General features: G+C 50.8%; 4 protein-coding genes across 4 annotated transcripts; 3 read left to right on the top strand and 1 right to left on the bottom strand.

The window, feature by feature from the left end:
• Positions 1-4,497: 4,497 nt before the first annotated feature.
• On the bottom strand, positions 4,498-7,261 carry THITE_2064289 (uncharacterized protein; the record flags this gene model as incomplete). Its single annotated transcript, XM_003653437.1, has 1 exon — positions 4,498-7,261. One exon carries the CDS (start codon positions 7,259-7,261, stop codon positions 4,754-4,756), a length of 2,508 nt encoding a protein of 835 aa, XP_003653485.1. The 3' UTR covers positions 4,498-4,753.
• A 1,235-nt stretch (positions 7,262-8,496) lies between these two features.
• On the top strand, positions 8,497-9,497 carry THITE_2088630 (uncharacterized protein; the record flags this gene model as incomplete). The annotated part of the gene is made up of 2 exons (XM_003653436.1): positions 8,497-8,851; positions 8,947-9,497. The coding sequence occupies 2 exons, from the start codon at positions 8,497-8,499 to the stop codon at positions 9,495-9,497; spliced, it is 906 nt and encodes a 301-aa protein (XP_003653484.1).
• A 1,401-nt stretch (positions 9,498-10,898) lies between these two features.
• Positions 10,899-11,363, top strand: THITE_2129088 (uncharacterized protein; the record flags this gene model as incomplete). Its single annotated transcript, XM_003653435.1, has 1 exon — positions 10,899-11,363. The coding sequence occupies one exon, from the start codon at positions 10,899-10,901 to the stop codon at positions 11,361-11,363; it is 465 nt and encodes a 154-aa protein (XP_003653483.1).
• Positions 11,364-11,928: 565 nt separating this feature from the next.
• THITE_2010984 (uncharacterized protein) lies at positions 11,929-12,690 on the top strand (the record flags this gene model as incomplete). The annotated part of the gene is made up of 3 exons (XM_003653434.1): positions 11,929-11,979; positions 12,046-12,279; positions 12,391-12,690. Coding segments are annotated over 3 exons (585 nt in total), but the record flags the coding sequence as incomplete, so codon positions are not given.
• Positions 12,691-12,925: the final 235 nt, after the last annotated feature.

Genomic DNA, 12,925 nt, shown 5'->3' with positions numbered 1-12,925 from the left:
TTCTTTAGCTTTAAGATAGTTCTTAGCTTATAATAGCTATATAGCATCTCTATATAAATATCTTTATCGATCTTTATATTGACAAAGATGTTGATTATAGCGAACTACTTTAGTTCTAAGTTGAACCTTGCTATAATAGTAAACACTGTTCTAAAGGATTATATAGTGAGTATAGCTATATAGTTCACCTTAGCGAACCTCTTCTTTTATTAATCGCTATATACTACGAGCCTCGCTTTATATTTAATAAGGTATCTACTTTTATTAAACTTATAGATATATATCTATATATAATCTAGGATCTATTTGCCCTAAGCCTTCTTATTATAGTAGCGAATCTCTTTCTAGGAGCCTATTACTTTATAGCTTCGAAGATAATTACATTTAGCTTCTAGGAATAGCTAGCCTAGTAGGTGATCTTTAAGTTTAGAGTGCTATTGAGGTATAGGTAGGAGTATCGACTAGTAGATAGATCTAAGCTTACCTTCTTACTATAAGCGACCAACTTCTTCTTAGAAGATCCTTTTAATATCGCTATCTTCCTTTTTAATAGTATCGACTACCTTCTTAGCCTTCTTTTTACTCTTTTAAATAAGTTCCTCTCTTTCTTCCTCTATATAGAGAATCCTCTTTAAGTACCTATATTCGATAGCTCTAGGGCCTAATATTTCTACATTGAAGGTAGCCTCCTATAGCTAGAACGCTCTTTTAGAGGCTTTAGGCGAACGTAAGCCTAGGAAGGTAGCTATAATTAGGGCGTTTAGCGAAGTAGATAGAGGAGTTAGATATTAGAACTCTAGAAAGGTGCCTATAGCGTTGCCTTTTACTACAATAGTATTTAATACTTTGTCGATAGTAGCTAAGCTCTTTTCTAGTTCTTCGAAGGTTACTAAAGGTATATTAAACGTCTTTATTATATTCTCTTCCTTAGCTATAGGTATAAGATCGCTATTATCTAGCTAATCAGCGTTATTAGCGCCTTTAATATTAAGCTAGTGCTTTAGCTCTTTAAAGTCTATTTAGGGGATATCCTATACTATAAGCTTTAGATCGCTTAGGTATACCTACTTCTCGTTAAAGATTATATCGTATATATATACTACTTAGTTAGTAGCTAGGTTCTAAATACAATAGATATTCAAGGAATTATATCCTATAAGGTAACCGATCTAAGCTTTTAGTTGGAACTACTTAAAGTACCTTTCTTTCTTTTTAGTAGCATTTGTTATAGTAAATACTTTACAACTATAGACCTTTAAATGTCTTTAATATAGCTTGTACTTTAAGGCTCTTAGGCTATCTCTCTTAGTAAAGAAGGTATAAAAGCGATCTAATAGCGTTATCTACTTTGTTGTTAAAAATAGTGTCTTATTATAGAGATATATTATAGCTCTAGTGACTTTTAGCTATAGTTGCCCTAGCAACTATATACTAATAGCCATTGTTCTAGCCTTCTCCTTGATTATATCCTTTAAACGTTTAGCACCTCTATTCTATATAGGCGTATTAGGCGTTGAAAGCTTCATTTAGATACTTTGTCTTTCTACCTAGGTAGTGATAGCACTCGCCTATATAAATTCGTTGTTATACTCTAGGACCTTAATACATAGCTAACACTGCTTTTTAAACAATATAGCGAGGTGTTTAATAGCTACTAGGATACTTAGTGTCTCGCGATTATATAGATAGTAGTCCTATATTATATTTAAATAGCGATCTATCGCTAATAATAGATATTTAAAGTGCTATTAGCCTTCTTAGAAAGGGTATAGATCTAGGGCGATCCTATCGCCTAGGCTATAGTTCAATAGCCTAGGAATGTAATTAGGCCTACGTTTAAACTTACTAAGGCTATAGCTATTATACTTGAATGTTGGTACACCTTTGATATACCCTCTTTACAAGAAATTAACGAAGTGTTTAAAGGCTCTTAGGCCTATATAGCTAAGGCGTAAGTGCTAGGTTATAGTATCTACTACGCTTTCTATATAGCGAGCCTAGTAATCGAGCCTCTTTATTTAGATAGTAAAGGCTATAGGCGTATAGTCTTTAGGTATATATTTAAGAATATATTATTAGAGCTTCTTTATAATATATCTAAGGAGAGTATAATTATAGCGTCTAAGTAGGTAGTTCAACGTACTCTCTAGCCTATTATCCTATTAGATCCTTTGTCGATTGAGCTACTTTAATAATATAATGTTATATACGAAGGTTAGGTAATAGGCTACATTGTATAGTGTAAGGACTATAATACCTTTGTCGTTCTACAGTTTAATATCTATCTTATTATATCCTTTAATCTAAATAGGGTGCTCGTTTACCTAGATATAGTTATTAAGTATAGCTAACTTAGGAGGCCTTTTGAATTTACTTAGATAGTTAGCGATATAAATAGTTGACTTTAAATCTAGGATTACTAAGTTGATTAAAGAATATCTTTAGCTTACCTAGAATATAGCTAGGATTATAGCGAAGCTCGCTATATATTTACCTATAGCTCTCTACTACTATATTCTTATAATATATTAGTAGCTAAATATCGCTATAATGTTAGTGCCTACTTTAGAGGCGTTGCCTATATCGGAGACGATACCTACTTTAGGGGCGTTACCCTCTTCCTAGGTAGTGCTCTCTTTAGGAGTAGTGCCCTCTTTAGAGGCGTTAGCATTGGCTATATCTACTTTAGGAACCTTAGGCTCCTTCGTTAAGAGTGTAGCTATAGCTCTCTTAGAGTGGTTAGCTAGTTAATACAATAGTAGATCTTCGTTTATATCGCTCTTTACGTTGTTAGCAAGGCTACTTCTAGACCTCTTTATCTAGAGCTTGTTAGCCTCTATTTATAGAGTTGAATTAGCCTTTAAATTAGCTTTTATATAAGCTTTGATATATTCTCTAGGTTCTTACCTAAGCGGTATACTCTTAGGGTTTAAATAGTAATACTACTTAGTCGAATAGAAGTAATTATAGGTATAGCACTTCCTTAATATGCTTAAGGACCTTATAGAGGTACTAGGAGCTATAAGCGCGCTTAGTTTATATTTAAAGTAGGATCAGCCAATTCTAGCTCCCTTTTTATAATTGGTTTAGCGTCTAGGGCGATCCTCTTAATCTTCTAGTTGCTTAAGGTCCTTATTTTCTTTTTCTCTAGGGCTATATATTAAGAAAGATCCTTTTCCTATATAGCTAAGCGCTTTCTTAAGGAATAGGTATATACCTTTATAAACCTCTATAGCTATATCTTAAAAGGTTAGCTTCTCTAAGATCTCTATCTTACTTATAGTATAGAGGGAAATAAAGCTTAGGAATAGCTTCTCTAATATAGCTATTAGTTCGTTGAACTATAGGCTAGGATCCTTCGCCTTACTTATTTTCTAAAGGGAGGCCTTATCTATTAAGCTCTCCTACTTAATAAGCTACCTCTTGAAATTAACCTCTTTAATATATATATTCCTAAGGTATTTAAACGTATTAAAGTATATATAAATATATATTCGAAGTTTAATTATCGTTTTAATAGTTAATTAAACGGTCTTCTTAAGGTTATTATACTATATTCGAAGATTAGTATACTCTATAAAGTAGGTAGACTAGTAGTTAGCTACTACTATAGTAGTTATAAAGGTTAGTATCTTAGTAAAGTAGTTGGTTTAGCATTTATAGTCCTTATATTTATAGTCTAGATCCTTCTTAACCTATATAATGATAATAGCGATATTGTTATTAAACTACCTTTCTCTATCTCTATAGAGCCTCCTCTAGCTAGCGTTCAACGCCTTGATATTAAGTTACTCTTATAGGCCTTTGCTCTTAGAGAGGGTCTAGGAATCTATATCGTTATCCTAGGGTAGCTAGGCTATAGATATAGTGCTAGGCTACTACTTGCTCGTAGAGGATGCTCCTAGGTCGGCTAGGGCTCCTACGTTGGCTATAGCTAACGTAGAAGCCTATAGTTCGACGATATATTCCTAGAGCTTACGCTAAATACGTTCCTAGGTGAGGTCGTAGATATTAGCCGGTATAGGCTTTGGGAGTAGCTCCGCCTTGCCTTCGAAATAGTCGAGTAGATCGAGATGCTTAGCCTTATTGACGAACTCGCAATTCTAAGCTACCTAATTATCTAGGCTAGCTAGGATAATATCGATCTTTATATTAGCTTTCGAAGATATAGTAGTTACTACTAAACGCTATATATAAGGCTATATATTTAGAGATAGGGCTAGGTTTTTAAGCTAATGAGACTTTTAATTATTAGAACCGTTGTATAGGCTTAGGAAGATAAAGCTATTACGATATAAGCGATATATACAACTAGGATCAATCGTAGTATTGAAGATGTTGTATTGTAGGAGAGTTCTCCTGATTAGGAGCCCAGTCTTGGGCGGCAGTTGGGCATCAAGCCGGTGGATCCTAATCTCGGTGGGCCGGCCCGGAGCCCTGGGCCGGGCTGGTTCTGACAATCAGATATCTCGGGCCTGCCCCATTTGAGAAACGACTGGGACAAGACAATCGCAGTTGCGTGAGTTGAGCCCGTTCAAGCTTGTTCTTTTGCCACTACTCCGTGTGGCCCGTCTCCAAGAGATGCGCTCCGACAATCCACTTAGAGAACCTCTACTTTTCCCAACTGTCTATGGCAACCTCCCCCGGGGTATATAACCAAATCACTGGCACATCAGCGAAGCATCTCACACAACCCATCACTCACCATCACACCTACCACTCCCACCGTCTCCAACGACCCCCACATCCCCCCTCAACCAATATTAAACTCGCTCGAAGCGTTCATGACCAAGCGCATCTTCTCCCTCATCCGCCGCGCCGCATCCTCATCCACCGCGCCCACGCCATCGCCATCATCATCATCATCATCCTCATCCCCACCACCACCGCGCTTCCCACCCCCACCACCACCACCACCACCGCTACCACCGCCGGCAGCCTTGCCATGACCAGCCCTCCCCTTATTCTTATTCTCCGCCGCGTTCTTCCCACCCTGCGCCGCCCGCCGCGCCACCCCGCCGCCGATCCCGCCGGGGGTCTCGCGCAGCGCAAACGCCTTGGCCATGTGGCCGAGGTGCAGCTGCGTGATGTCGAAGTAGACGCGCTCCTCGCGGACGTGGGTGGCGTAGGCGCGGATGTGGGAGCGGAACGCCTGGCGGGCGGCCTCGAGCAGCGGATTGTCTCTGGGTTTTGCTTTTGGCGGCGGTTTGTGTTGTTGGGATTTCGGCTTGCCTTTGCTGCTGGCCTTGCTGGCGCTGTCGCCGCCTGCGGCAGGGTCGTCGTCTCCGCCGCCTGTGGTGGGGCCGACGAGGAGCCGCTGCTCCAAGTGCAGTTGGAGGGCTTCGGCGCGGGAGCTCCAGGTTTGCTTTTCGGTTTCGGCGGTGGAGTGGGTGGAGGGAAGGTTGACTGCCGTGGCGAGCCCCTTCTGCAGGATGGATTCGTAGAGTTGTGGGGTGATGGGCGTGGAGGCGGGGAGAATGGATGTGTAGCCCTCTTCGCAGCCAGGAAGGAGGAAGAGGACGGCTTTGCCGGGACGACCGGCACGGGCTGTCCGGCCGATGCGGTGCACGTGGTCGGGGACGGCAAAGGCCGGATCGTACTCGATAACCAGATCGACTGCAGGCACGTCGAGTCCGCGGGAGGAGATGTCGGTCGTGATGAGCACGGCCGGGTCCTTGCAGGTCGAGAAGGCGTTCAAGGTGGAGGAACGCACCGGCTGTGCGAGCGAGCCGTGGAGCTTGTGCAGAAGGACTCTGGGGTTTGCGGGGGACGTGATGTATGCAGCCGGAGCGACGGTTAACTCCGTGTGGATACCGTTGCGATCCGGTTTCGTCGGCGACGATTCTGGTGTCGGCGGTTCCAGCGGCTTCGTGTCCTTGAGCAGCTCGTAGTGGAAGTCGACCGAATCGGCGCATGAGATGAAGATTATGGCCTTCATGACGGAGCCCCGTCTGGCAAACGTGGACTTTAGGAGCGCAATCAACGTCACTAGACGCAGCTTGGCCGGCACGATGATGCAAGATTGTTTCAGCTGCGAAGGGGCCGCGAAGATGGCCTCATTGCGCGCCACGACGTCCTTCTCCATGTCGGACTTGGACGCCGTGATGTGTACGGCGTCCTCCAGGCTGATCTCGCCCAGCTTTTGCACGTTCATCTTCATGGTTGCCGAGCACAGCACCGTGACTCTCCGGGAGGGAAGCACGCCGTCGAGCACGACACCCTCAGCATTTTCCTTCTGCAGCTTATCTGCCCTGATCTTGCCGACAATCGTCCGAATATCGTCCTCGAAGCCCATCTCCATCATACGGTCGCCTTCGTCCAGCACGAGCCACCGCACGGTACCAACGTTGAGCACCTTGGTGTTGTCGAGGTGATCGGCCAGCCGCCCGGGGGTCGCAATCAGGATGTTGACACCCTTGCGTATCCGGGCCTTCTCCGACTTCTTGCTCTCGCCTCCGATGACAGTGGTGCACACCAGCCACGGGGCGCACCGCAGCACCTTCTCCAAGACGACGGCAATCTGCTTGCACAACTCGCGGGTGGGAGCCAAGATGATGGCGAAGAGGCCCGAGTTCCGATGCACCTTCGTGTCCTTGGGCGTCCCGTCCTCGTGCAGGCTCAAGGCCATGATCCTATGGACGATGGGCAGCAGGTATGCCAGCGTCTTTCCCGAACCGGTCTCAGCTTGCAGGAAGGCATCGCTATCCTCCCTGATCAGCTGCGGTACCGTGTTTTTCTGTATCGCTGTCGGTGCCTTCATCTCCAGCTTCGCGGCCAGGTGCTGGGCGATACGGCGCGAGAGACCCAGCGAGTGGAAGTTTTCGGCTTCTTCGGACAGCGGCGCGTTGGATGGTTTCGCTGGTTCGGCCTCCTCGGCTGGCGGCTGGTCGAACGAGGTGACGGGCACCGGGTTGGACGTGAAGAGGCTCGACGAGACCTGGCCCGTCCTGATGGCATGGCTCGGTGGCTTGCGGGCGGCACCATCCGCCGTCGTCTTGGGTACTGTTGCGTGTCTGGATGGGCCTGCATCCTCGGTTCTCGGCCGTTTCGCAGGCCGCCCCGACTCGAGATCGCCGCCCGCGGCTGGTCTGCGCCTTGGCGGGGTCGTGGAGGGGCCACCCTGCTGTTGCTGCTGCTGCTCTCGTTTCGCGCTCCTCTGCGCCTTGAGCCGGTCTCGCCAGCGGCCGCCCGTGAACTTGACTTGGCTCTTTAGCGGCGCATCGCCGAGCTCAAAGTTGAGCAGCATGCCATCGTCGGCCATGCTTGATGGGCGGTGGTGTGGGTGCTGGCTGGTACATACGGGCTCCTCGTTGGCATTGAAGCTGGAGTGGATGAGTCCGGCAGTAAAAAGGAAAAGATTGACCGCCAAGTGCACAGACACCGGCAGTTCTGCGAGGTGGTGGAGACGTTGGGTTGACCCTGGCTGCAACAGGCTTCACCGCCTGCCTAATCTACGCGAGAGATCTGGGACGAATCTGGCCAGCGTCACACTGAGCAGGCGCTGTAACTTCCACTCGTTAAAACGGCTCGATCACACCACTTCGCATGTCGGCATACACACGTGAAGTTAATGTGATCTGCGACGGGACTAAATACGGTACCTTAAGGTAGGTAACAGCCATCATCCCGCCCCCAACATTCCCAGCCCGTTGCCCGATCCCGCGTCGGACATACCGCGTCGGACATACGCTTCACTTCACTAGTGTATTGCAATCGATCTGCGTTGGCCGAGCCCGGTGACCCTGTCTTCCCTTGCAAGTGCGCGCCAACCCGGTGCTGGCCGACACTTCTCATTCCTGGCACCACTGCATGCCCTGCTCCCGCCGGTCTAACGGAGCTCAGTGCGCTCTGCACATCAACGGACGCGTAATCGTCGATTCCTTCGGCCGCCAAGTCAGCAGCCGCAACACTGAGGATTCGAACTTCAAAGTTATGAATCCGTGCTCGAAGAAAGTGGTGCATTTGCGCGCCATGCGGCCTGCTTTTTCAGAAGCCGCGAGTAACCTAGATCATGAGCGAAATGGCGGCTGGCGGCGAAGGGCTGGGAGACTGAGACACGATGGCTCGCAAAAGAAACAACAGACCGACAGCCACTCCCATCAATCTGATGTTGGTTGCCGTAACTAAGGTACCCTGTTGTTCAGTGAAGGTAAGTGCATGTCGGCGCTTATATCCTCTCCGAGCGCCGGCCACGTCGGACTTTCCCGGTCTCCGCGCCGAGAGACATCGATCAGATCGGGACCGATGTCAAGGAATGGCCTAATAAACAGGGTTCTGCGCCGCGTTGGGACTTCCCCAAAGCCCACCTCCGATCCGCATATTAGCTGGACCCTGCTCTCTTGGGTGCACACGGCAAGTGCCACAGCATACCGTTAATCTACCTGGTTGGCGCCTTCGAGTTTCGGTGTTCCGGATGCCCACTCAGCGCTGCCCGTGTGTCGCTCTTGACAAGGCCGACAACCAATATTTAAGACAACAAAAAAGCATCCTCCGAGAATGTCTCCAGCAACCCAGTTCGGGCCTCTCCTGCGCGCCACGCACCGCGCAAGCGTCATGAGCACCCCAGTGGCCGTCGCCGCCGCCGTTGCCGGCATTGGCGCCTGCGCCTGGTACCTGCGCAGCAACAGCACCGCCAGCTCGGACAAGCCCATCTTCAGCAGCTTCGGCTTCCACACCCTGCGCCTGCACAGCACCGAGCTGATCAACCACAACACCAAGAAGCTGCGCTTCGAGTTGCCCGACGCCAGCAAGCCGAGCGGCCTGTCCCTCACCTCGGCCCTGCTGACCGTCTCCTGGCCCACCGGCCGCTGGCTGCCGGTGCTCCGGCCATACACCCCAGTCAACGACCTCAGTATGCACGCCCAGTACCCCCCCGACCTTCTCTTCTCCATCTATCTATCTGCAAGTGCCAACGCAAAGCGAGTAGCTAACCGCCAGCGACCGCAGACGAGCCCGGCTACATCGAGCTGATGGTCAAGCTGTACCCCAACGGCAAGCAGAGCACGCACCTGCACTCCCTGCAGCCCGGCGACACGCTCACGTTCGCGCCGATCAAGGAGCTGGCCTGGACGCCGAACCAGCACGCGCACGTGGCCATGATCGCCGGCGGCGCCGGCATCACGCCCATGTACCAGCTGGCGCGCGGCATCCTGGGCAACCCGGCCGACCGGACGCGCGTCACGCTCGTGTGGGGCGTCAACACGGACGACGACCTCTTCCTGCGCGACGAGTTCGCCGCGCTCGAGCGCGCCCACCCGGGCCGCTTCCGGGCCGTCTACGTCGTCGCCGCCCCCGCCCCCGGGTCGCCGCACCAGAAGGGCTTCGTCACCAAGCAGGTGCTCGAGAAGGCTGGCCTGGCCGCCGCCGACGCCAAGAACCGCGACGTGAAGGTGCTCGTGTGCGGGCCGCCGGCGATGGAGAAGGCGCTGAAGGGGAGGAGGGGCAGCGGCGTGCTGGCCGAGCTGGGGTACAAGCCGGAGCAGATCTACAGTTTTTAGTTGCTTGGGTGGCGTGACGAGGCCTTCCCTGGTGGAGCGCAAGGTTTTCTTTTGTTGAAGCTCCCCTCCTTGTTTTATCAGACGGCGTTGGCTTCATACCAAGGTAGAGACGGAGTCGAGAGCCCATGGCATCTTTCGTAGGACAGGCAGGGAAGAATACAGGCGTTTTTCACTTGGTTTTGGGCATTCACGAAATGTCAGCGGATAATTGTGGCGTTGACAAGCTGTGACGCGACATCTCAGATGGCGGCTCCAAAGTCGACAAAGTGCTTCCACCATTGTTGGTCCTATACCAACAATGGCAGCTCCCCGGGCTCCAGAGCGAAGATGATTGCAGAATTCGGTGACATAGACATACATGGATGCAGCCAAGGGTGGGTCCCGCCAGTTCTTTGACTGTGAAGATGACCAACCGCCCTCTCTGATTTCTGTGTGTGAAAACGGCGCCATACACCTGGAAAGGGGAAAGGATTGTAAGTGGCCTCCACTTCTAACTGACATAGCCACTCACTATAGCTTTCTTATATACAACTCGGTAGATTTCAACTCCTGTTGAGACACTTGGATAAATACGACGGCCACCGATTCGTATACCGTCTGCCTGAGGAACAACTCATGTTTTTATTCAAGGCGGCAGTACGGGTGGCGAGAAAAGAGGAATTGCAAGCTGGCCTTCACCTCGTGTGAGCTTTGCTACATAGCCTGTCCTAGCTGAGCTTGAATGAATCTAGGATCGTACTGGCTCTGACGATAGGGATTCTCTCTGACTTCCAGAAATGATGTGGGCACGATCACACTCCCCAGCTCCTCGCTGCCTGTGAGGTCTACAAGGCGCGTTAGCAATAGCTACTGGATTTTGGCGGTAACCTCCGCGTGGACGGGGGCCCATCTCTCTCTCCCTCCCTCCCTCTCCCTCTCCCTCTCTCTCTTTCTCTCACACACACTTTTTTTTTATCATTTTATCATTTTTTCTTTCTTCTTTTATTTTTCTTTTTCTTTCTTTTTTCTTCTTTTTCTAGGGCGTTTCGCTACGCAATTCTGCAGAGGTGACCCTCCTCCAACCTGTATGTTTACGTCAGGTTCACATATGCGTCGAAACATGTCGAAAAATGTAAACCATGTGCGTACCACTGGGCAGGTGATCAAAAGCGCAACCCGCTCGGATTCCCAGTACCTGCGGGCCCCGTGCCGCAGAGACGGGAATGGTCCACCACCTTCCTCTTTCTGATTCTTCCTCGGCTTCTGTGAACTCGGTCCGCAGCAACTCGCTACGATTCACTACGATCCCATCAGCGATTCAGCGTCAGGTATCCGGCATCAGTATCCGGCACTAGCACCTGACACATCGTGATTGGCAATCCAAATCCGCCACGCTCTTCACGCTCTTCACGCTCAATCGAGATGTCGGACCTCCAGTGCAATTCACTCATGGACCTCATCAACCTGAAAATGCAAAAGGAACCGCCTTGGTCCGCCGAAGTATGGGAGAAGGCCCGCAATGGCACGCTGCCTCCGACGCGCCCAAGGCGCTTCCCTGTCCTTTTGACCCCCGACGGTCCGATCTCCTCGGCCGGCGAGCTCCAGAAACTGGCAGAGACGGAGTCACTTCCTGAAGCCGTCGTGACGAGTCAGGTCGACGAAAATGGGCAGGAGATCAGAAAAGTGACCATCTGCCAGGTCAACTACGACGAGCGGAAAAGGATCGAGGAGAAAGCCGATGTTGGCTTTGGCGTTGCGGAAAACTTTAAGGTCCTGTTCAACGGAAATGTGAGACAGGCGTTGGTGGTGAAGCGGTTGAAAGAAGGTGCGGCGGCCAGGGACGAGGACAAGGAAGAGGACAAGAACGAGGACGAGGAAGCCCGATAGATGGGATAGAAGGCAGGCCAGAGCTGGTTGCCAGAGCAGATACCTGGCGTTACCGCTTCCGCTTGCGAATCTCGGCGTTTTACCTCAAGGTTCTTTCACGAGAGACGGGACCATAACAGATCGCCTGGTAAACAAACACCGTGCATGCATGTTGCACAACTTTCAACGAAATTCTCTGGCAACCTTGGGCCAATTCTCAGTACAACTCGCACCGAAGCCGCCATAGCTTCCAATCCACAAGCCAGCCTCCAGCTTATCACGGCAAATTCTCTCTTGGGAGTCAGCTGAGTGCTGAGTACCGACTCTGGGAGTCTCGCGACTTGATTTTGAAACTTCCTTCACCCACAATTGCTGCCCTGATCGCGTCAACCAAAGCAAATCGCTCTGAACAGCTGGAAGACCAGCTCAATCGCAACCACTGCCAGACCAAAATCTCGATAACAACACGGCCCGCCCAGGCCACGCTCTCCCAAGGCTTCCATCTTCCTCCGACACAATGGCCATCCGCGCCACCCGTGCAGCACTCTCCAAACTCTCCCCACGACCACCACCAGCACCAACCGGCCCAGCTAAGACAACAATCCTCGAAGTCGAGCGCAAGTTCCGCCGCCTCGCCGTGCCCTCCCTCACCCTCAATAACAGCCCCGACCTCCCCCTCCGCCCTCTTTACCGACCGGAGCAGAAGCAGCCCCATACTCCGCACACGCACATGTTCGCCTCCGTCCAGCCCCTCCCGACCCGCACGATCCACGACATCTACTACGACACGCCCACGCGCGCCCTCTCCGCCGCCGGCGCCTGGGTCCGCCGCCGCGACGGCGCGTGGCAGGCCAAGGTGCGGCGCGGCGGCGACTTTGTCCGCTCGCGCTTCGAGGAGCTGCGCGGCGAGCGCGACGTCGGCCGGTGCGTCGCGGCGGTTTTGGGGTTGGGGCTGGGCCGGCGCTGTGGCGCCAACGCGGCGGCGGCAGATGAAGAGGAAGAAGAAGAAGAAGAAGAAGTATACGCGCAGGGTGAGGGCGGGGAGAAGGTCGTGGGTATTGAGGAGGCGGTGGTTCGAGATTTTGGGCTGGGGAAGCTGGCCGAGTTCGTCACCACGCGCGAGGCGTGGTTGGTCGATGGGAAGTTCAAGGTGGTGAGGGACCGAATGGATTTCGGGCATGAGGTCGGGGAGGTGGAGTTGCAGGTTGAGGTGGAGGGCGGGATCGGAGAGGGGGAGAAGGCCGTGTTGATGGAGGAGATGGACCGGAGGATTGTGGCGTTTATGCGGCGGTATGCGTGGGCGTGGGAGGAGGGTGAAGCGGTGGGGAAGCTTACGGCTTATTTCGAGATGATGAGAAAGAGAGGTCTGTGAGGGAGGTTGGATGACAGAGTCGGGTGTATTCCCGGGTTGCGGTCTGTCCAGCATAGACAGTCGGCACGACCGGGGTTACAGTCCCGAACTGGCGGCTTGTCAGGCTAGATCTCTGTATCACCCGAACCACTCAACTGACCCCTCAAGTCATACTCGCCGTCAAACCAACCACTCTCGATACTTTCCTCATACCACTTCCCGTGGGCACAGA

The sequence above is a fragment of the Thermothielavioides terrestris genome, chromosome 2, assembly GCF_000226115.1.
Source record: "Thermothielavioides terrestris NRRL 8126 chromosome 2, complete sequence".
NCBI lineage: Eukaryota > Fungi > Ascomycota > Sordariomycetes > Sordariales > Chaetomiaceae > Thermothielavioides > Thermothielavioides terrestris.
Note: the sequence above shows the minus strand (reverse complement) of the source record. Positions and strands in the feature narration are given on the sequence as shown.